The following is a 24,792-nucleotide window of genomic DNA, read 5'->3' as shown; positions in this document are numbered from 1 at the left end:
GTTAAGAAACACTGAGTTCTACCCTAGCAAACCTGTCCCCATTTCCCTGACAGTCCATATGCTAAGTGACTCACCCAAGGTCATGATCAGCTTTTGGGACCAGCACTTGACCCAATCTCAACTCACACTTAGTAAATTCAGGTCAATAGAGACATTTCTCCTACAGCAGATAATTTTTACATAAACAATCAGTTTTCAATTACAGGGTACATGATTTGCAATATCTAAGATTATAATCAGTGAAACCAGCGCGTCAGTTCTAAGAAAAAAAATTTAAAGGCCACTCACTGCCCTTTTGTTTGAGAGGCTTTGTGCTTTGTTAATGCTAACAATGACTGATAAAGGGGATAAATAATAATACACAAGAAGTCCATGCCTCTGGAGGAAGCCCTTACTTGAGTGCAACAGCTTAAAACAGTCAAATTAGATGTTTTTAAGCTTTAAATAAATACACTAAACCATTTTTTATATGCCTTTATTCACTAAATTCCTAAGGGAAAAGAAAGTTAACTACTCTTTTTTTTTTTTTTTGTTAACTACTCTTTTAAGGGTGAAATTCTCTAGCACGAACTCCCTTTCTTCCATTAAAACAATTATTTAATTCAACAGTATTTTTTGACGTAAGGTTTCTTAAAACGTGCTACTGTGTGCTTCAGGTGGATAGACTACACCAAAAAACAGCCTCCCAAAGACATTGCCTAGGCATGCCTGCAAGGTAAAATCAATTCTGGAATTTCAGCTCCCTCTTTGGTTAGGGATCTGGTTCAGTCTTCTTTCTCCCCTCTTCACCTAAATCTCTACTCCCCTTCTCCTTGCCAACCATCCCAATCCTCAGCCGCCCACCCCACCCACACAGCCTCACTTCCTAGGCAAGTGACCAGAACCTAACCTGAGGTGGAAGGGGGGTTCAGGATGGGGAACACATGTAAATCCATGAGTGATTCATGTCAATGTATGGCAAAAACCACTACAATACTGTAAAGTAATTAGCCTCCAACCAATAAAAATAAATGGGAAAAAAAAAAAAAGAACCTATCCTGAATCACGTCAGCTTCCGGAACACAGCAAGCTGAAGAGCTGTAGCTCTATCTGACTTATGGTGAGTCACCAAAAACAAAAAGGCAAGGAAAATCCCCTCCCCATACTCTTCATGTTAAATTCCCCAACACTTCTAGATCTCTTACCGATGTCCTAAAACTTCGTATTTTGCCCCAGGCCTCAATACTTCTATGACAGTAATCTACCTATGCCTTGTTCCTCTATCCTTTCCCAATACTCAATCAAAGAATTTTAAAAGAACCTAGAATTTTCCACTCTCCCAAGTCAGAGGTCTTGAGTCACGTAGACAAACGCAGTAACAATACCCCATAGTTGTATCTCAAGTCAATAAACTTAAGTCTTAATTCAACAAAATATCTCCTGAGCATCTACCATAGAGAAGGCATGATCCATATATTCCTTCAACAAATACTAGTTAGGTAGCTTCTCTGGGCCAAACTACTCTAAGTATGGACGTTACAGCAGTGAATAGGACACAGTAATTATCCTCACGAAATTTATATTCTAAGTAGGAAATGAATGTTAATAAGCAAAATAAACATGAAGAAAGCAGAAATAGGGTTATTTTAGATACGGTGATAAAAGAAGGTCTCTGAGGAAATAAGATGAAAACAGAGACTTCAAATGATGAAGAAAATGGTGAAGAAAAAAGGCTGTGTTAAGATCAGGCTGAGAGCAGGACTTCCCTAGAAGTACAGTGGTTAAGATTTCATGCTTCCACTGCAAAAGGCACAGGTTAGATCCCTAGTCAGGGAACTAAGATCTCACAAGCCACACAATATGGTCAAAAAAAAAAAATTAAATGTATAAAAATGCCCCAAAGTTAGAACAGTTTAAAGCCAATGTTACAGCTGTAAATAAAGTAAAAGAAAGAATAATATGGCAGGTGAGGTCAGAGGTAGCCATGGTTACAGAATAGCCATGAATTAGGAATGAGAAAGGCACTGTGATACTACAAGGTATACAGGGCTTCATCTGAATGAGACTGCATTACAGGAAAAAAAATAAAGCAAATGTTCAGGTAACCATCATACAAGGCAAAACCATCAGGAATATAACATGTACAAAACACAGCGTGGATCACTGAAGAGTTCAGATCACAGTAACATCAGCGAGGAAAAATCTGAGGAGATGGTACTTGACACGGAGCTACAGAAGAGAAAGGCACATCATGAAGAGTGCACAGGCCTTGCTCAGCAAACAGGCAAGCACCCAAGAGGGTGGGCATGTCTGGTACACTTCAGAGTACCAGGAGACCAGACTGTCCTGATAAGCTGTACTGTAGAGAAACATGAAACATGAATTCTGCAGACAACAGAGAGCCATTGAAGGCTCAAGTCAGGGGTGTACAGACAGGAATAAGATGTTCAGAGGGTTACTGGGTAGGATATCTCTCAAAGTGGTGATGTGAGACTTGCAGTAGTCTAAGAAATAATTAGAACTCGTACATGAACAATACCTCCAAAAAAAAAAGAAGAAATAATTAGAACCTAAACTAGATGGCAGTTGTACATAGAGAACAATACAAAAAGAGGTGGAGAATAAAGATTGGAGAAAGTTGCATTGACAGAATTTAATAAATGGTTGGATGTTGATGTTGCTATGTCGAGTTTGAGGTGCAGACAGAACTATCTGGATGGTTCATAATTTATTCCAAACCAAGCAAACAATCTGTAATCCACAAAAATTACTGAAAGACCTGCTAAGTGGAGTAAGACTCTGGCTCTTGATAAAAAGCTAAACTACTAATCAATAAAAACAAACAAAAAAGACCAATAGATCTTACTTAGCATTGACAATAAAAAGACACAATATGTGAGAGTGTTTCCTTTCACCCTAGGATAAGGAAGAAAAACCTCTGGTTGACAAGAAAGTAATGTACAATGAAGAACAGCAACGTACACACAGTTAAAAGGAGGGCCTAACCAGACATGGAGCCACAAGACAAAGGCCAGGGAACCCTACAAACCAGTTACAGGAGAGCACCAAATTATGATTTGGATAATTTGGATACAGGAGGAGGAGAACTGACCATCAAACAAATGCAGTTCTATCCACTGAGCCAGTTCACTGTTACAGGAAGAGACAAATTCCAAGAGTGGAGTCAAAGAAGCACCTTGGATAATTAATTTTTTCTGCCTAAAATGTTTTAAGTAACATTAATTAGTCTGTTTCAAGCTAACATTTATTGGTCAGCTCATTCTAAGGCATCCTAATTCAAACAAAAAATGTGGCATCACTTTTTCATGAGCACAAATACAATTTTTTTTTTAAAGTTAGGATTACACAAGAGTAACACCTCTTTGAAACACTACTTTCTCTTTTAAATTATTCATAAAAATAACTCTAATGCTTTGGTTCAAAAGGCAGCCATCTAAATATCTGTTTTTGATCTACTATCATGAAACACAGTTCTGCGAAAAACAAATGAACTTAAAGACTTCTCTACTAATGAATTTTCTATAACGAAGTTAGTTTATGGTGTTTAAACTAGGTTTCAAAGAATCATTAAGAAACCAGATTTTACAAAAGACATGATTTCAAAGTGAGATCCGTAAGTGCTAGGTTTCTGAAGTTCCCTATTGTTTATTCAGTACACCACTAAGCCCCTTCATATCTTTTACACCCGGAGGCCATGGAAAATAATGAGACATATAACTACCTACCAATTCCTACCCCTGCCACTATACCAGTTGACATTTTATATGTTTGTTCATTATCTGCCTTCCTCATTAAAATATAATCCTCATGAGAGCAGTAACTGTACACTGTCACAAATGAATCCCTAGTACCTGTAACAGTGCCTAACACAGCACACATTCAGTGACTGCTGAGCAATATAGAAAAGACAACAACTATATTCTTCCCACAAACAGATTCAAGCAGCCACCATACACCCTGCTTGAATCTACCACTTTTTACAGAATGAGTTTTTTAACTTTGGTAGCGTCTCCTTCTCCAGAATTGCAGACAATAATTCTTTGAAAAGAAATGGAAGACGCTCAGTGATTCCAAAGAGGCACTCTTCAGTACAGCTCAGGATCTAGTCCTGAGCACGTAGAGGACATGGACAGGTACGCCAGTCACTTCAGTACACACGAGACACAGAGAGATGGATGCTCACTCCTCAATAAAGACATAAGTGCATACAAGACACGCCAAGAAGGGATGCCACGAGACTTAATTAGTGCTCATGAGGAGCTCTGTGACACAGAGTACCACAGACACAGAAAACATTACAAAGGTGTGGCAATACAACACCTCAAAGACAAGAATCAGTTTGTGACCCTGAGGTAATGAGGATTCCAGGGACCACTGACAATCTCCACTTACAAAGCAAAGCATGGAACAGACCCAAAGTATCAAATGCCCTGCAACAAAGAGAAACTGACATGATAAGTCCCTCGCTGTCCTCCTGCCGTCCCTTCCACATACCACTGCAGTGCAGGCAGGCACTTCCTTCACTGAAACAAGACTTCGCTCCAAACAAAACTTCGTCTCTTTTGTCATTCAAGTAGCTTACCTCCTGTCCTGTAGCTGCTTCCATATCAAGAAACAGATCAAGAAGAGATCGGACCAGACGAGCGGCTTTAGCCTTGCTGATGGAATTCAAGAAGGGTCGCACATACTTCAGGAGTCCTCCAAGCTCTGTGGAAGGCAATTGTCACAGGAAAAAGTATTCATCAATATTAGGGACAAAATACCCATTAAACGATGACCCAAGATAATAAAATGAGTACTTATGTCTGGGAGCAGTCAAAAGGAAACAGGAATTCAAAGCATTCTCAGCAGGTAACAGAGTAGCAAAAACGTTAACAGCTTACACCAAATCTGTCTTCCATTCCCCACTTGGCCACTGGATTACTGTGAGGGTCCTGGGAAATGCTCCAGGCTCTCTACCTCATGAGCAGAGCAAAGTACTCACACTCTCAGAAAGCAGTATTCTAGAACATGAAATATGCCATGCCTCAACCACCTTGAACAAAATCACTTCCCCACAGCCAACAAATTTATCAGGTTATAGAGTTAAAAGAACTTTTTTTTTTTCTAATTTCCAAGACTGTCTTAGTTAGAAATCTCAACAGAGATCTTCAATTTCAGGTTCCTTTTTCCCTCCCTTCCTAAAGTTATGCCCAGTTTAGCCTTTTACCAATGTAATTTCCATGGCACTCTTCTGAATCAGTTTTTCACATGAAAGTTAGGGTGTCTGTCCCTTAAAGTTGTACTGTACCCTTTTAAAATTCCTCATTAATCTACAAAACCTGAGTCTTAAAGTATGACAAAAAGGGTGATCACCATAGAGGCTTCTTCCCATCTAGTGTGAGAACAGAGGGTGGCATAGTAATTTTAAGGGGGCATCGTTAGAAACAAGAGTGAAAATTAGAGAATATTTCAACTGACCAACTAAGGAAGTACTCCTGGAATGTAGGTTAAAATTACTTTAGTGTCACTGCCTCAAATTGTAGACTCATCCTCCTGAGAACTCTAATTCAGGGCAAGCAAACCTCCCCCTCCAGAGAATGCTAATTAGGGGTCTTGAAATCCTCATCTGCCAGCATAGTCACAGAAACCACGGGGAGTGTCAGGTACAAAAGGAACTCTATACAGAGAGGAACAGTTCACCTTTCCCTTCACTCCCCGATCCTGACCTGGGACGCCCGCCGCCTCAGGTTTCCCCAAGCTGTCCCTCCGCTCAGCCCTGTACTGACTGCACACCGCCTGCGGCCAGGCCTCGCTGCTGCGCTGCCACCTGGAATCCACCCCATCACCTTGACCTACGAGGAGCTTAGAGGCCCTTTCAGGTCAGCTGAGGTCCTACTGAGTCTTCCATGCCAATGCCAGGCTACACCCGTTTCTCTCCCTCAAATTCCTTGTGCACTTATGCAAACTTCAATTACATAATCATAGCTTTTTAAAAGTAGTCGAGTGCAACATCCCTTCTTCTACAGCATTTTCTATTATCCTGGAACAATTCTGAACAATCTCCAGTGACAGAAATGTTCAGAAAGCAGATAATTCCAATCTTGGTCAAACTCAATTGTTCTTTTCTGAAACATAAGTCCATAGCCTCTTTCCACATGGCTTCAAATATTTGAAGATAACTATCACTTGTATCTCCCTGGGCACAGCAACCCACTCCAGTATTCTTGCCTGAAGAATCCTATGGATGGAGGAGCTTGGCGGGCTACAGTCCTCAGGGTCGCAAAGAGTCGGACATGACTGAAGCAACTTAGCACACATGCATGTATCTCCCTAAATTTCCCTTTTTCCAAGCTAAATAGCTTTAGCTATTTCAACTGTTCCTCCAACATCTTGCTTTCTAGATTACTTGTCACCTTAGTTGCCCTCCTCCGAATAAAATCTAGTTTGCAAACGTACCACTTGTGGTACCCAGAACTGAAAACGATGTTCCACCTAGGGTCAGACCAGTAGAGTTATGGCTCAGTTCTCCTGATCAGACTGCCACATATAACACAAGAAAGCATGTTTTGCTTTTGCTAACAGTACTCTTTGTTCAGACTGAGTCCATAAGGTCTTTGTGCAGATCGGTTCCTCAGTTTTGATAAACAGTTTAAGTTTATAACTTTTTCCTTTCTACACAATTTAGTCTTGCTGGCTTTGGCAACAACCCTGAATCCTAAATCTGTTCCCTACTGTACTGAATCATCTACAGAAATAAGCACACCTTCTGCTATGGCTTTAGTCATATGCCAGATGCTGACCAGAACAAGTCCAGATCCCTATGACTTGATGCAAGAGACTTCCCTCCAGGTCAACAATCGATCCATTTGCCATGCCAAATGTTCAAAGGCTGCTTACATCAGACATGTTTATATCATTATTCCTAACCAGGGGTTAGCAAACTTTTTCTGTGAAGGGCCAGATAGTAAATATTTTCAACTTTGTGGGTTACACAGTCTCAGCGGTAGCTACTCAATTCAGCCACTGTAGTGCAAAAGCAGTCATGGGTAATATGTAAGCAAATGGGCATGGCTATGTCCCAATAAAACTTTATTTACAAAAACAGGTGGCAAGCCATTGTCCACGGAGTCCTGCAAATCTGATCTGATAAGGCCAACCAAAGACAACTAGGGTGAGTTTGGAATAATTTTTTCTTAACAAACCCACTGCTTTTTTGATTAAAACCTAATCAAATAATCTGTCCCAGAACTTTACTGATGATTACCAGCTTACAGTGTCTAGAATTTGTTCTTTTCATTATCTTATGAAAAGTGGAATAACGTTTGCCCCTCCTCATTTTCCTTATACCTCTCCATCCTTCATGATTTTTCTCAGCATCATAGTGGCTCTATAAACATATCTGCTACATCTATTCTTTTGATATTAAAAGACAGAAATTGTCAGAGCCTAGAAACTTGAACTTACTGAAAAAGAGAATTTGCTCTCTCTTCTCTCACCTACCTTGACTTTAATTCTCTTTTTCTGGTGTTATTTCTATCTTTTTCTTAATCATTTTCCTTCCTGGAAAAGGCAGAAGTGAAACATGAGCTAAGGAATCTGCCTTTCTCTCTAGCACTTGTTAGCACGACAGAATCTTTTCCAAGTTATTCTTTTTGCTCTAAAAGAAAAGCATTTACCTCTTAGTTGCCAAAAGACTCAGTTCATTTTTCATTTTAATCTATTACTGTAGCTTATTCATTCTTGGTTATATTCCCTGTTTCTTTGCATTTTCACACAATGATTTTTTTTTTTAATTCTGATAGACTCATATTCACTTCTTCCTTCTTTACTTACTGAAGTTATTTGCAAATGTATGACCAGAACTTCCTTTACAGAACCTCACAGAACTCAGCACATTCCTTTAAAGGGTTTCAGGTTATGAAATCTGCAGGTCCCGAGCCAAGACATCACGTCTGATAATGAAGACCACAACTTTCAATCACAAGCATGCATCAGACAGTCTTATTCATTAATTCCCAAGTTGTCTACTGTCCAGCAGGGACCCTACCTATTTGAGCAGACTACTCAGCACAATTCTAGCCATATATGAGATGCATAACAAAACAAAATTGAAAATTAACAAAACAGATGTTCTGTTCTCAGGGAACACCAAATTCAAAGGAAACATCAAAAACTGATCAATTATTAATAGCAAAGATAGGTAAATGAATGTAGGCCCCAAACTTCCTTAACATACTCCTCAAAGTCTTTCTTAGAAAACAACGATAAGTAACCTGGAAACATTTCTGAAAGTTATTATGATTCACCTGTTAAGAGTCCAGTAGGTCTCCCTGTACACATCTAAACTTCTCAGGTATGGCTCACAGGGAGGGGAGGGCAATGAACAAGGGGGGAGTAGAGCAGGAAATAGTAATTTCAAGCAAAACAGTAACACTTTCAGACAAGTTTTCTGAAACACTGACTATACTACATGCTGTTTTTAATTATCCATTCTACTTGAAAAAGTAGACATCTGAATGGTTCAACAACAGAAAAATTATTTCAGGGAAATAACTGGTGATTCAGTGATTAGGACTCTGTGCTCTCACTGCCAAGGGTCCAGGTTTAATTCCTGGTCAGGGAACTAAGATGTCACAAAATGTGCAGCACAGCCAAAAAATAATAATAATTTCACCCGGCTTTCTAATTCAGGAAAATTATTATTTCATGTGGACTAATCATTAAAACTGTTTTGCAACATTAACTGACAGGCAAAAGGAATCCATATACATGTTAAATAGAAGTCAGCATACAATGAAAAAACCACCACCTACCACTGATAACTCATAAGTGAATAACTATGGAAAGCAATAGCCTTTATAACTCAAGGTCATGAGCTAAGCAGAACTACATGGATTCAAATCCTGTTTCTCCCATACTAACTGGGTGCCCGTAAGTAAGACATCTAACTTTTTTGTGCTCAGTTTCCTCAAGTATAAATAGGTAATAGTATCTACCTTATCAAGCCGTTTCAAGGGTTCAGTAAGCTAAATCCCACTTGGGTTTAAAGTAACTCGTTCACAGTAAGCACTTAAAAATAGTTTTTCTTTTTAAAGATATTTTAAATAAGATACAAGATCCATATAAATACATCCTCCCAATTTCATACAACTTTACTCAACTTTCTACTGATTAAGTCTAATAATTAGTAAGTTATCACCCTTAATTGGGAAAGATCTTTGTTCTCAATTTCAAGAAGTTTTGCTAAGGCATACCTATCATCCTCTTGGATAACAACATAATTTGGGAGAAAGTAATCCACAAGATCAACTATGTTTAATCCATTCTAATCAGATAAGCTCTAAATTCACTTTAAAGTTAACTAAAATCATCCATGTTAAGTTTAAGCAGGCTACTCTCTGAATACTGTTGCCACTTCACTGGTCAAAGGCCTTCCTGGTCAACAGGACTCTCTCAGTCCAAGGACACGCCAATCAGAGTATCACCTGGAGCCTGGAAAGTCAATGGTTCCATTACAACTAGACTGGGCAACAACAGGTACAAAGTTCTAGGTACCAGTGGAGAAATCTTAAGAAGGTTCTCTCCATTTGATGTCTTACCCATTGTGTATCAGGAAAAAAAGACAGCAAATCACTTCCTTGGATACAAAATCCCTGGTCATTTTGAAAGCAGGGGCCTAGGTACTCTCCACCTTAAATACATCAGAACAGATCCATGAAAGCAGCGAAAACTGCTACTGCCCACATGTAAGGGAATGCAGTGAAACTCCGAAGCAGAAACAAACCACAGGTTATCATATCCCAACAGAAACAGGATTCTTCCTTCACCTGCAGAACAAAAGTCATCCATGAAAAAGAACTGAGTTTAAAGGCCTCTTAACTTCCTGATAGAAAACTAAAACTCAACAAGTGGGCAATAAAATGGAACATCAATACCAATAAACTGTGTGGATGCAGTCCTATATTCCCTCAAAAAAAGTGAAACTTCACGCAGCACCTCAGGGAAGAGAAAGCAATCCACTTGGAGCACTTACCTGCAGCTTGTCCAGTCTTGGCGAGGAGAGACCCCAGTTCCAGGATGCTCTGCTCCTTGACCTGCACTGCCTCCTCGTCATTCTCCTGAATGTCACGCTTCACTGGGAGAGGAAAACGCAAACCCTCTTAAAATTCTGACAGAAAACGAAGACTAAGGGAAATTTCACCCTCACAAGACCAAATACAAACTCAAACAGTTAGCAAAACACAAATGCTAGAGAGCTTTAAAAGAAAAAAACTCTAAACAAGAAAAAGTAAATTGATCATGCAGTACATGTCCCATGTATCTATCTCATCAGAACAGATTCCTCTCTTTGGAATTTAAATGTGCCTTTTCATTCTACCACTTAGAATTTCCCTCACCCACATACACTGGCGATTTCTGTTGCTGTCACTTGGCTAATGCAAAATTTCAACAAAACAAGTTCTTTACGCTTGTGGAGGAATGCCCCATGCCAGGCGCTGTTAAAATATTAAACATACCTGACTGCATATTTACTTGCCACAAACTAAAACCAAATGACCAAGTTACCAATAACTATAAAGTCAAGTCTTTCAATAAACTTTAGGCCTGTGGCAGTTCTACAAAGCCATTCAGTAAAAACAATCCTATCACAGCTCCAGTGTGGTCCTTAGGAGGGAAGCTAGTTTAAGGGATCTGGGACCTATTTAAATAACTTTGTGCTATAGGTCCCACTTCCAACTGTTAGTAACTATTCTACCACTTGAACACTGGCCAGCCTCTTCAAGCTTGTAGTGATAAGTTTAGTAATCATCACTAGCTATCATTTCTCTTACAAAGCATCATGACTTGACAAAAACCAAAATTCTGATACTCCATGATGGAGTCTGGAAAAAGTAAGACTGTCAAGCATCATGACTCAAGCTTACTCTAACAAAGAAGCTTTCAGTGAACTCTCTCCTAATACAGTGGGCAAGCAAGAAATACTCTGATTATAATGTTTACCATAATTCCCACCTTATAAAAGACAATACACACAAAAAATAAAACCCATGCTTCTCACATTAGTTGTAAATACTAGTGTGTATCCACAGGATAAAAATACACATTAAAAAAAAGATACACATTGAGATAACTAGTTTTGAAACTGTAACTGACTTAAGTCAAGATCAGAACTTCAAACTGAAATACAGCCCTTATTTACAAACATCATCCATTCACTGATGCATCTTAACCCCACCTCTTCCCTTTTTCTAGTAGCCCTAAAGATAAAGACATCAAGATCCTGTCACTGTCCTTTCTCCATGGAAGTTGGGAGAACCAAAATTCAACCGACTTATGAGTCAACTGCAAAGTCAACAGCCTGGAGGTCCCACGTACACGTGCGTTCTCGAACTACTTGTTGATTCAATCCGAATCTTCTCCAGCTACATTAAAAACATCACTACTGCCTGCGTAGTGAAGAGCTAGCCATATCTGAACCCTTGATGGATAAGCATTAAAAGCGCTCTGTGTCATCATAAATTTATTTCTGTTCACACCTGAATCCCAGTAGAAAACTGTCGGAAGTGACCGGCTCGGGCTCCCACGTCAGTTCCCCCATTCGCATGCAATGTGTAAGACAGACAATACTACTACAGTGCTGAGACGTTTTTCTTTCCTTTTCCCTGGCAAAGGGCAGCCGGCAGGTTCCAAAGAGTTCGCAGAACTCCGCGGCTGATAACTAACTCTGAACTCTCTTCCAAACCTCTCCGGGAGAGTCTAGGACGATTAGTCACCTCCTCGGGCCGGGCGGTCCCACCCCAACATCTGGTTCTCACACCCTACACGGGGGGGGGTAAAGGAACCTCTCGGCCACCTCCCCAAACCAAATGCCAACCTGAGGTGTGTGCCCCCTCGGTGTCTCAAAATACACTCAGGAAGAGCCCCCTGCAAGTGGAGCTTTCCACGGTGGGCTGGCAGAAGTAGCAGCTCCAGCGTCCGGAGAAACGGAAACTCCAAGAGAAGAGCGAGCGCTCGCACTCCCACCCGAGCAGGCTGGGCTGACAACAAGGGCGGGAAATGCCTGTCCAGAGCGGGTTTCTCAGGCCCTCGACTGAAGGTTCTCAGACCAGCTCGTGACAAAGCCCGCCAGCCGGCCGGCACCGCTCGCAGTCCCGGGCCAGCCCGCACCGGCCAGAGCGGGAGACAAGGCTGGGGAGCGAAGGGGCCCCGGCTTGGCCCACTCTCCCTCCGCGCGCCGAGCCCACCGTGAGTCAGCAGCCGGCGAGTGGACGCCGGGCTTGCCTCGGGGCTTCCCACGGGGATGGGCGCCCCGGGGCTCCAGGGAGCTCCTAGCGGCCCGGGTCCCCCGGCCCGGCCCCCCTCTCTCTCTCTCACACACACACACAGTGAGTCAGCAGCACCGGTGCCGGCTAGCCCGGCCCCGCTCCGCCGCCGCCGACCGACACAGGCCGAGCTGGACCAGCGGGGACAGAGAGGGCGCGCGGCGACCTTTACCGATGGAGTGGAGGATGTCGATGGAGGCCTCCCGGTCGGTGCTGAGTAGAGACTGGGCTCTCTGGAACTCCACCACCGCCGCCGCCGCCATCTTACCGCTCTCACACCGTCCCCGGCCGCGGCCGCCGACGCCGGAAACACACGCCCGGAAGGCCCGCCCTCGCCCCCGCCCTCCTCCACTCCCAGAGCACCAAGGGAGCTGTAGTCTCTGCGCGGGGGCCGCGGAGGCGGGCCGAAGGGTGAGGATGAGAGCCGGGGAGCTGGCCGCCCACCAGCGAGGCTCTCCGGCACCGCCTAGCGGCTGCCCACGAACAAACGAGGCGGTGCCTAACCATTGGAGCCTGAGACTAGTCCCCAAGCCACCTACAAGAGGCGTCTAAACCCCCGACTCCCTCGCTTGCCCTTGAGAGAAGTGTTTGAGCACCCGCCTGGGTATTCAGTGAAAGCTGTTTGGCTTTCTTTGTAGCTTCCACATTCAGCCATTATAATTCAGGGCAATAAACAATCTCATAAAGTGCTCACTGTGTGGTTGACAAAGAATAGCTCTATTCAAATGCTTTCAAGTGTCTGGCAACACGTGGGAGACACACACACACACACACACACACACACACACACACTTTTCAGGCTAGAATCCTACAGAATCCTAGCCAGCCTGTGACTAAAGGTACCGGTGTTGGAGAAAACTGATGTTAGAAAGTGAAATATCATCTTTGCCCCATTCACTCAGTTAATCCCTCTTGGGGGTCACATAGAGGTCTAACAGCTACTTCAACTCCCTAGCTCAATAAAGAAAAAAATGTTTTTTTTCCCCAATGTCTCCAGTGCCTTCAACTAATATTACACATATCCAAAAAGCTATCAAATAGAAGGAAAAAAAGACATTCTATGTGCCCACTGAGAGTTGAGTTTAAAGGAAGTACTAAAAAGGAATAGAGACAGTTCAACATGAAGATCTTTCTGCGGGTGAAGACAATCCAAAAATTCAATAGGCTGGGACCTTGCATTCCCGTGGTTAGGACCCCGCGCTTCCACTGCAGGGTGCACAGGTTTGATCCCTGGTCAGGAGCCTAAGATCCTGCATGCTGCTTTGGAGTGGCCAGAAAGAAAAAGCAATATGCTGCCTCCTAAAGGAACCTATTAATACAAAGGGAACCAACACTGACTCATCTGTGTCTGGGTTGCTGTGCTGGGCTGGGCTTAGTTAGTCACTCAGTTGTGTCCTGACTCTTCAGGGTCCCATAGACTGTAGCCCGCCAGGCTTCTCTGTTCCTGGGATTTCCCAGACAAGAATACTGGAGTGGGTTGCCATTTCCTTCTCCAAGGGAACTTCCTGAGCCAGGAATCAAATCAGGGTCTCCTGCATTGCAGTCAGATTCTTTACCAGCTGAGTTACTGGGGAAGCCCCCTGTCTGAGTTAGGCAATTTATATGTCTATTTCCTTTTATCTTACGAGCAATGTTCTGTGAAGAAGATATCATTTCCACCTTCTTTATAGATAGAGGTTTTCAATGATTTGGTGAAACTCATATGGTAATCGACAGCCCTGAGGTCTGAGAGTTAGGGAATGGGTTCCTAGTTCCTGGATGTGCTCAAATGAGAACTGGATAACATCTCATCAAATCTTAGTAAACAAGATTCATGATATTGATTGGGGAATTAGATAAAATAGCTTCTAAATGTCTCCTAAAACTGAGCCTTTCTTTGCTCAAAAAAGGCATTCCTCCCTTCTCAATTTGGTACCCAATTAATATTGTACCAGAACGTTAACGGGCTGTAAAATTCCAAAGAGAACAAAAGCCATATGTATCCCCACCTTCTGAAGAAGAGTTACCAGTTACATCCCCAAAGATGTAACCTTCATCCACTTCCATCCTACAGCAGGAAACTTAAAAATTCAAAAGGAATTCATTAGAAGAAATCATAGAAGGGACTTCACTAGCAATCCAGTGGTTACAAGTCTGTGCTTCTACTGCAGTGGCACAGGTTCGATTCCTGACTGGGGAACTAAGAGCCCACATGCTGTGCAGTGCTGCCAAAAAGTAAAAAATTTAAAAAGAAAGAAATCAGAGAAGAGGATAAAGTGCTTACGTCACTACAATTGGGGGGGGGTGGTACTACAAAAGATGAAGGGTGCCTGCCAAACCTTTCTGCCAAGCTGGTATGTCTTGCTGACTACAGGAACTTTTAAGCTCTTCTCTGCACAGCCACCATTATGAAAGTTGGAGGTGAACCTGATATGTTTCTCCAGGAGTCTGGGGCCTTCATGCACATTCATGAGAAGAGTTACCCACTTTTGGCCTGCAGAATTCCAAATCAGAGAAACAGGGTAACGTGCCCCACAATGGGACAAGGAGAAAGAGCCTCTGCTTCCTGTGCTTGCAGGGGCCAAGTGCGAAGTTAGACTACACAGGGCCATCTTGAAAGGACCTGCTCAGCAGGGCCATCTGAGAGAGCAAGGAGACCCATCATAAAAGGCTGGAAGGATGGACTTCAGGAAGCAGTCACTGAACGGGGATTGTGAGGTCCACCAAAGGAGCCACTCAAGAACATACAGATCCTCTCAACAAGAAAGAATCAGCACCTGTACTTTCAATCCAGTAACCATCATAGCATTCTGTTTATATTCTACCTAGGACTTAACAGAGTCTGAGATTTTATTATTTCACCTGTTCAAGTTCAACTCCTTCCACAGAGTTTCAGAAACCTTGTCAATCTTGTCCAGTTTTGCTCCCAACTCCTACCTGCACACACAGCAACCTCCCAATATGTATTTGCTGGATGATGAGACAAGTGCTAGAATTTGTCCTGCCACAACCTTCTGCCCTCAATGTCTGTGCCCTACACTATGGGATTATTCACTTGAGCCAATCTCACTGGTATCACAGATTAACCAGTGACCTGGGGCATAGAGGGTCTGGCCTGAAATAATGAACTGGACCAATCCAATTCCTCCCTCAGGAATTGGGAAATTGAGACACTGAGCCAGTTAGCCAAGGGAACAGAAATCAAACTCTGTCACTTGGAACAAACCAGAGCCAAGGTGGGAGACAGACAACTCAGTAGATGAGAGGAAAGAAGCAGGAATATCATGCAAGGGTATCCAAATCCCTCCACAGAAGCCTACCTCAGTTCCTTTCCAGTTCTTCTCCCATGAGGTCCACTCAGACCATATTTGCCATTCTTGGAATGATGTATTTCCATTTCTAATATTCTCCATCCTTCTTATTGAAGAAAAAATGTTCAGTGAGGTGTCATTATGGGTTTTTTTATTTATATTTTTTATATTTATCCTTATATATTTATATTTATTCATATTTTTAACAAAGTGAGAGCAGGCAACAGTGTCTAGATGGAGTTTAGAGTTCCTTGTTTTTAGTTTTATGGCTACATTCTACTTATGGTCAATAATACTAATGGTTTTCCATTGAAGGTAGAGACATAAAGTTATAATGAAAAACAAAGTAGGTCAATTTCAATAGCATTACATATGGAATGTGGACATGGGAAAAGTCAGGAATATGTAGTCACTCAGTGGTGTCTGACTCTTTGCGACCCCATGAACTGTATCCCGCCAGGCTCCTCTGTCCATGGAATCTTCCAGGCAAGAATACTGGAGTTGGTTGCCATTTCCTTCCCCAGGGGATCTTCCCAACCCAGGGACTGAACCCGCATCTCTTATAACTTCTGCATTGGCAGGCAGATTCTTTACCACTGTGCCACCTGCGATAGGCAAATTATTATTTGGGCCAGAAAACCAAATCCTGGTTTTAATAAAACTGTGTAGCCAACCATCTGCTCTCCCTACCATTCTCTTTATTCCAAAATCACATTTCTCATTGGAAAACTGGTTAGTCCTTCAGGTTCCCACCCTAGGTTTATAATCTTTAAAGATGACTTTCAAGTTACTCCTGTGAAATGCACTAGACGCTGAGGAAAAGAGTATGGAATTTGAAGTTGTACAAATATAGAGCACAAATCTTTACCATCAACTAATAGTCAAATCACTTAAACTCTCTGAGATTGAGTTTGGCCATCCATAAAATTATTTTAAAAATCTACTTCAAACTGTACATAGAAAACCCTAAGGATAGTATCAGAAAATTACTAGAGCTAATCAGTGAATTTAGCAAAGTTTCACAATACAAAATCAATACACAGAAATCACTTGCATTTCTATCTACTAACAATGAAAAATCAGAAAGATAAATTAAGGAATTTCAATCCCATTTACCTTTGCAACAAAAAGAATTAAATATCTAGGAATAAACTTACCTAAGGAGACAAAAGAACTGTACACAGAAAGTTATAAGACACTGATGAAATAAATCAAAGACGACATAAACAGATGGAGAGACATTCCATGTTCCTGGATAGGATGAGGCAATATTGTGAAAATGATTATACTACCAAAAGCAATCTACAGATTCAATGTGATCCCTATCAAATTACCAATGGCATTTTTCACAACACTAGAACAAAATATTTCACGATTCATATGGAAACACAAATAGCCAAAGCAGTCTTGAGAAAGAAGAATGGAGCTGGAGGAATCAGCCTTCCTGACTTCAGATTATTGTACAAAGCTACAGTCATCAAGACAGTATGGTACTGGCATGAAAATAGAAATATAGACCAATGGAACAAGATAGAAAGCCCAGAAATAAACCCATGCACCTATGGTTACCTTATTTTTGACAAAGGAGGCAAGAATATACAATGGGACAAAGACAGCCTCTTCAATAAATAGTGCTGGGAAAACTGGACAACTACATATAAAAGAATGAAATTAGAACACTTCCTAACACCATACACAAAGATAAACTCAAAATGGATTAAAAACCAAATGTGAGACCAGAAACGATAAAACTCATAGAGGAAAACATAGGCAGAACACTCGATGACATAAATCAAAGCAAGATTCTCTATGACCCACCTCCTAGAGTAATGGAAATTAAAAAAAATGTAAACAAGTGGGACCTGATTAAACTTAAAAGCTTTTGCACAGCAAAGGAAACTATCAGTTCAGTTCAATTCAGTTCAGTCGCTCAGTCATGTCTGACTCTTTGTGACACCATGGACCACAGCATGGCAAGCTTCCCTGTCCATCACCAACTCCCAGAGTTTACCCAAACTCATGTCCATTGAGTGGGTGATGCCATCCAACCATCTCATCCTCTGTCATTCCCTTCCCCCACCTTCAATCTTTCCAGCATCAGGGTCTTTTCAAATGAGTCAGCTCTTTGCATCAGGTAGCCAAAGTATTGGAGTTTCAGCTTCAACATCAGTCCTTCCAATGAACACCCAGGACTGATCTCCTTCAGGATGGACTGGTTAGATCTCCTCACAGTCCAAGGGACTCTCAAGAGTCTACTCCAACACCACAGTTCAAAAACATCAATTCTTCAGCACTCAGGTTTCTTTATAGTCCAACTCTCACATCCATACATCACTAATGGAAAAACCAGAGCCCTGACTAGATGGACCTTTGTTGGCAAAGTAATGTCTCTGCTTTTTAATATGCTATCTAGGTTGGTCATAACTTTCCTTCCAAGGAGTAAGTGTCTTTTAATTTCATGGCTGCAGTCACCATCTGCAGTAATTTTGGAGACCCAAAAAATAAAATCAGCCACTGTTTCCACTGTTTCCCCATCTATTTGCCATGAAGTGATGGGACCAGATGCCACGATCTTAGTTTTCTGAATATTGACCTTTAAGCCAACTTTTTCACTCTCCTCTTTCACTTTCATCTAGAAGGTCTTTAGTTCTTCACTTTCTGCCATAAAGGTGGTGTCATCTGCATATCTGAGGTTATTGATATTTCTTTCTCCCAGCAATCTTGATTTCAGCTTGTGCTTCATCCAGCCCAGCATTTCTCATGATGTACTCTGCATATAAGTTAAATAAGCAGGGTGACAATATACAACCTTGACGTACTCCTTTTCCTATTTGGAACCAGTCTGTTGTTCCATGTTCAGTTCTAACTGTTGCTTCCTGACCTGCATACAGATTTCTCAAGAGGCAGATCAGGTGGTCTGGTATTCCCATCTCTTTCAGAATTTTCCACAGTTTATTGTGATCCACACAGTCAAAGGCTTTAGCATAGTCACTAAAGCAGAAATAGATGTGTTTCTGGAACTCTCTTGCTTTCTTGATGATCCAGTAGATGTTGGCAATTTGATCTCTGGTTCCTCTGCCTTTTCTAAAACCAGTTTGAACATCTGGAAGTTCACAGTTCACATATTGCTGAAGTCTGGCTTGAAGAATTTTGAGCATTACTTTACTAGCGGGTGAGATGAGTGCAATTGTGCAGTAGTTTGAGCATTCTTTGGCATTGCCTTTCTTTGGGATTGGAATGAAAACTGACCTTTTCCAGTCCTGTGGCCACTGCTGAGTTTTCCAAATCTGCTGGCATATTGAGTAGCAAGAAGAAAAGACAAACCACAGAATGGGAGAAAATAATAGCAAATGAAACAACTGACAAAGGATTAATTTCCAAAATATACAAGCAACTCATATAACTCAATACCAGGAAAACAAACAACCCAATCAAAAAGTGAGAAAAAGACCTAAACAGACATTTCTCCAAAGAAGACATACAGATGGCTAACAAACACATGAAAAGATGCTCAACATCACTCATTATTAGAGAAATGCAAATCAAAACCACAATGAGAGATCACCTCACACTAGTCAGAATGGCCATCATCAAAAAGTCGACAAACAATAAGTGCTGGAGAGGGCGTGGAGAAAAGGGAATGCTCTTCCACTGTTGGTGGGAATGTAAATTGATACTGGTATTATGGAAGACAGTATGGAGATCTCTTAAAAAACTACCCTTAAAACCACCATATGACCCAGCAATCCCACTCCTAGGCATATACCCTGAGGAAACCAAAACTGAAAAGACACATGTATCCCATTGTTCATTGCAGCACTATTTACAATAGCTAGAACATGGAAGCAATCTATATGCCCATATGAATAAAGAAGTTATGGTACATACACACAATGGACTATTACTCAGCCATAAAAAGGAATGCATTTGAGTCAGTTCTGATGAGGTGAATGAACATAGAACCTATTATACACAGTGAAATGAGTCAAAAAGAGAAAAATAAATATCATATTCTAACGCACATATACAGAATCTAGAAAAATGGTACTGAAGAATTTATTTACAGGGACGCAATGGAGAAGCAGACATAGAGAATAGACTTGTGGACATGGGGAGAGGGGAGGAGAGGGTGAGAGGTATAGAAAGAGTAACAAGGAAACTTACATTACCGTATGTAAAATAGATAGCCAATGGGAATTTGCTCTATGGCTCAGGAAACTCAAACAGGGGCCCTGTATCAACCTAGAGAGGTGGGATGGGGAGGGAGATGGGAGGGAGGTTCAAAAGGGAGGGGAGATATGTATCCCTATGGCTGATTCATGTTGAGGTTTGACAGAAAACAACAAAGTTCTGTAAAGCAATTATCCTTCAATTAAAAAAATTTTGTAAGCCTGTACTCCTATGCACTAAAATGTTATGATCTATTAACTATATTAGTATCAACAAATGTATATTAATTATTTAAAAATTGACTTCACCTGATAGCTGCACAACAATGTGAATGTGCTTAATATCACAGCGTGCATTTTAAAAATGGTTAAAATTGTAAATTTTGTTATACGTACTTTACCACAATTAAAAAATCTACTTCACAGAATTTTTGAAGATTATATATATGTGTGTGTATATACACACCCAGGATCCCAGTTTCCCAACCAGGGATAGAACCCGCACCCCTGGCAGTGGAAGCTTGGAGTCCCAACCGCTGGACCTCCAGGGAAGTCCCTGAAGATTATATTTTCAAAGACAGTAGAATACTTCACCACTATAACTGAAGCACATAAGTGCTCATTAAATGGCGGCTGTTAAATAAAGTTACTGATTAAATTATTAATAGCTGTGGCACCAGGTGGCGACATTGGGAAAGGCCCCACCTCCCAATGCAGGAGACTTAAGAGATGCAGGTTTGATCCCTGGGTTGGGAAAATCCCCTGGAGGAGGGCATGGTAACCCACTCCAGGCTTCCTGCATGGAGAATACCATGGACAGAGGCGCCTGGCAGGCTACAGTTCACAGAGTCACAGAGTCCGACAACCAAGCACGCACACACCCGCTTCCTCAGGAAGCCCACTTAGAGGGCTAAACGAAACTGGTTGCTGATTTTTATAGCAATGGAGGCACAATCAACTGCCGGTTCTATTTCTCAGCTCAGACTTCCTCACCATGGGTCTTGCCCCTTTTCCCTGTCAAGCTTTTTTTCTGTCCCAACACAACTTCCAAACTTGTCATGGAGCCCTAATATCCCTCCTAAGTGAGTTATGTTCATACTAAGCAAAGGTCATTCAGTTGTGTCTGACTCTTTGTGACACCATGGACTACGGCCTGTCAGGCTCCTTAGTCCATGGAATTCTCCAGGCCAGAATACTAGAGTGGGTAGCCTTTCCCTTCTCCAGGGGATCTTACCAACCCTGGGATTGAACCCAGGTCTCCTGCATTGCAGGCAGACTCTTTACCAGCTGAGCCACCTAGGAAGCCCAATCTCCCCTCCACGCTACCCCATAGTCCAAAGCTATTTCTTTCCTCTATGTACTTGTTAATTTTTCACAGAGCTTTCTTTGTATCCCATAGTTGAGCAAATAGGAGGTGCTATAATGTACCATCCTGCTAATATGAAACTATATACCACTCCTTTCTTCTCTGCCTCATACTCTGTGCAGCAGACAAACAGGAAACTAAAGTCAGCAGTTCTAAGCTAATATTGACCCCAGAAAGAGAGAGAAAGAAAAAACAAAACCTAAAGAATAGACAAAGTAAGTCATTACTATCTTTTCATCTCTCTTTGGAAATCCTTCTCTCACACACTGCCATCTCTTCCCAAACCTTCAGATATCTTATTGTATTGGTTGGCCAAAATGTTCATTAACATTGTATGGAAAAAAACAAACAAACTTTTTGGCCAACCCAATATTTGTGTTTTAGTGTGGTTCTCCTTCAGTGAAACTCTGTCAGTGATTAACTTTGTCATTGACTGAAAATGTCTTTATTTTACTCTTATTCTTAATTGATAGTTCCAGTGGGTACAAAGTTCCTATGCTGACACGCATTTTCACTCAGTATTTCAAGGATGTGAACGATAACTCTTTTCAGTCCAACCGAAGTTCCTTTGTAGGCAGTCTGTCTGTTCTCTTTGGTTAATTTTAATATCTTTTCTGTCACAGGCTCATACAAAGTATTGCAGTATCTTATTTTCTATTTGTCTAATATTAATACTGTTGAGATTATTTGCATGACTGTACCTGGATTCCTTTTAAAAAGTAAAATTTCCCCTTAAAAACTTTTCTCCTTTCCATACCAGCTTTCTAAACTTTTTATTTTATATTGGAGTATAGTCAATTAACAATGTGGTGACAGTTTCGGGTGGACAGCAAAAGGACTCAGCCACACATATACATGTATCCGTTCTCCAATTTCCCCTCTCATTCAGGCTGCCACATAAAACTGAACAGAGTTGCCGGTGCTATACCGTAGGACATTGTTGGTTATCCATTTTAAATACAGCAGTGTGTGCATGCATTTTGAGTGATATTGAATTGCTACTCTAGATGTCTTTCAGGTATTATTTGCCTCCTGTGTCTGTTTCTATTTAATATTTAGGTTTTCTATGTTGTTTTACATATGTTGCCTATAAAAATCATATGGCTAAGTTTTTGTATATATGTATGATTCTAATCTATGCTGAGTTTTTAAAAAAGTAGTGTATTTAACCCATTTTCTTTATGGTAATTTATAAAATAAATTTTGAGTGTTCTATTTAATGTGTTTTCTCCTTTTTATCTCACCATTGCTATGTTCCTTACTTCCACTAGATTGATCATTTCTTCATTCAATTTTTTCTACTCAACTTTTAATCTTCTAAGTGGCTACCTTTAGATTGTTACACACAAAATTAAACACTATTTTTCTAATAATATCTAGAGGTAATCGCTACCTATATCTCCCCCTTGAAAAGACAGGATCACAAGATCCTTGACATGTTTTCATTTCCTCTTGCTGAGAGCTTCCACACTGCTATAACTGGAATTTTGGTTGATAATTACTTTAAAACTTTCTAATGTTATCAATGTTTAGACAATACGTTCCACTCATTCATTTGCTCATTGTTTCTTCTTGTGCCTCATCCTTGCAGAGCATGTCTTCTGTCAAATAAACAGACTAAAAAACAACATACCTGTAGCAGTATCCTCTGTGTGCCCCTAGGTTGGAGCATCCTTAGGGCAATAGATGTTTTGCTTCTGGATAAAACTGAACCTGGGTGTAAGGCCTCAGAAAATGACTAGCAGGAGGTGGGAGATGGGACAGGACATACATCTATCTATGGCTGATTCATGTTGATATATGGCAGAAACAAACACAATATTGTAAAGTAATTATTCTCCAATTAAAAATAAATAAATTTAAAAAAAGAAATTCTGACTAAAGTAATGAAAAGGAGTTATTTCAGAGTGAATTTACGGACAGCAAATTTTCTAAGCTCCTTCTGTGCCTCCAAATATTTTTATTTCCTCTTCAAATTTGTCTGGTGGTTTGGCTGGAATATAGTTCTTAATTGCTACATTTATTTTCCTTTCAGCACTTTGAAGAAATTGTGAAACCGGCAAGTATAATTCTGACTTAAACAGAAATGTGGCATGAAAAAAAATGTTTCTTGATGCAATCTTGTGAACCTAAAAATAACTTTACACGGGAGTTTCAACATCCCATGACTTGCCATTCTCTATGCCAATAAGAAATACAAAGTTGCAAAATATTTACAATCCATCCAGCTAAAGAAAGAGAGTTGATCAAGGGAGAGTAAAAGGTCTCAAGTCAAATTTGACGAGCTGTTTCTATCATAAATTATAGCCTTCCTTGCTGTGTTTCTTGGCAGAGAGAATATCTCCTTGAGATTTTGAATTGTTTTTATCAAACCTTTTCTTTTAGCACATGAAATAAAATCTCATCACTCCAGTGCTTGGGTTAACTACAAAGCTCATACAACATGTTTTAAAAAATTGCATAAAATCAAATGTAAGAAATATTGGTCCATAACATATGCCTATTATTATCCATTTAGCCCTGTGAGTACTGTTTCTTTTAGCCTCACCCCGTGGCATGTGGGACCTCAATTTCCTGACTAGGGATAGAACCCATACCTCCTGCAGTGGAAGCGTGGAGTCTTAACTACTGGACCATGAGGGAAGTCCTAAAACTATAGTCCATCTAAATTATACCTGGATTATAAATGGTCTCAATTCTCTTACTGATGCATCTTCCATTCAATGTATAGATAATCTGTAAAACTTCTGGGCAGAGAGAACAGTTCAATTTTCTGTCCTCCCCATGCCATCAAGCTTGAGTTTAAAGGTACATCATAAAATCTTCTGGGAAAAAAGAACATAGCAGGATATTCAAAATGGACAACCAACAAGGACTTATTGCATAGCACATGGGACTTTATATTATCTATTATATAGCACATGGAACTACATTGGGAGGACTGATGCTAAAGCTGAAGCTCCAATACTTTGGTCACCTGATGCGAAGAACTGACTCATCAGAAAAAACCCTGATGCTGGGAAAGACTGAAGGTAGGAGGAGATGGGGATGACAGGATGAGATGGTTGGATGGCATCACTGACTTGATGGACATGAGTTTATGCAAGCTCCGGGAGTTGGTGGAGGACAGGGAAGCCTGGCGTGCTGCAGTCCATGGGGTCACAAAGAGTCGGACACAACTGAGTTACTGAACTGAACTGAACTGGAACTCTCCTCACTGTTATGTGCCAGTCTGGATGGGAAGAGGACTTACAGAAGAATGGTACGCGTATATGTATGACTGAGTCCCCTCGCTGTTCACCTGAAACTACCACAACATTATTAATTGGTTATACCCCAATACAAAATAAAAAGTTTAAAGTTTGAAAAAAATGTAAAAAAAGAAAAGACCATATCAGGAAGCTCTGGTTTTCCCACATGCTCTACTGCATTCTTGTGTCTGATGTTGCTGAAGAAAAGTCAGATGCCAATCTGATTCTTATTCTTTCCTCAGAAATGTTTTCTCTCTCTGATAACTTTAAGAATATTCTTTCATTTTTGATGCTGTAAAATATCATTATTACATGACTCTGTACAGGTTTTTTCTTATTTATTCTGTTCAGCAATCATTTCCAAATCTGCAAATCACAAATAAAATTCAAGTAGATTTTCTTTAAATAAAA

The 24,792-nt window shown here is 40.8% G+C and overlaps 1 protein-coding gene across 1 annotated transcript in view; it reads right to left on the bottom strand.

The window, feature by feature from the left end:
* PSMD11 (proteasome 26S subunit, non-ATPase 11) overlaps positions 1 to 12,607 on the bottom strand; it is a 28,414-nt gene extending 15,807 nt beyond the window's left edge. Inside the window, exons 1-3 of the mRNA XM_065909704.1 lie at positions 12,478 to 12,607; positions 10,016 to 10,117; positions 4,583 to 4,707 (exon numbers count right to left, since the gene is read on the bottom strand). Coding sequence (XP_065765776.1) covers positions 4,583 to 4,707; positions 10,016 to 10,117; positions 12,478 to 12,568 — 318 coding nt within the window. The 5' untranslated portion in view covers positions 12,569 to 12,607. The remainder of the gene's footprint in view (positions 1 to 4,582; positions 4,708 to 10,015; positions 10,118 to 12,477) is intronic.
* Positions 12,608 to 24,792: the final 12,185 nt, after the last annotated feature.

This window comes from Muntiacus reevesi, chromosome 18 (assembly GCF_963930625.1).
Source record: "Muntiacus reevesi chromosome 18, mMunRee1.1, whole genome shotgun sequence".
In the NCBI taxonomy this organism is placed as follows: domain Eukaryota; kingdom Metazoa; phylum Chordata; class Mammalia; order Artiodactyla; family Cervidae; genus Muntiacus; species Muntiacus reevesi.
This window is presented reverse-complemented; position numbering and strand designations above follow the sequence as displayed.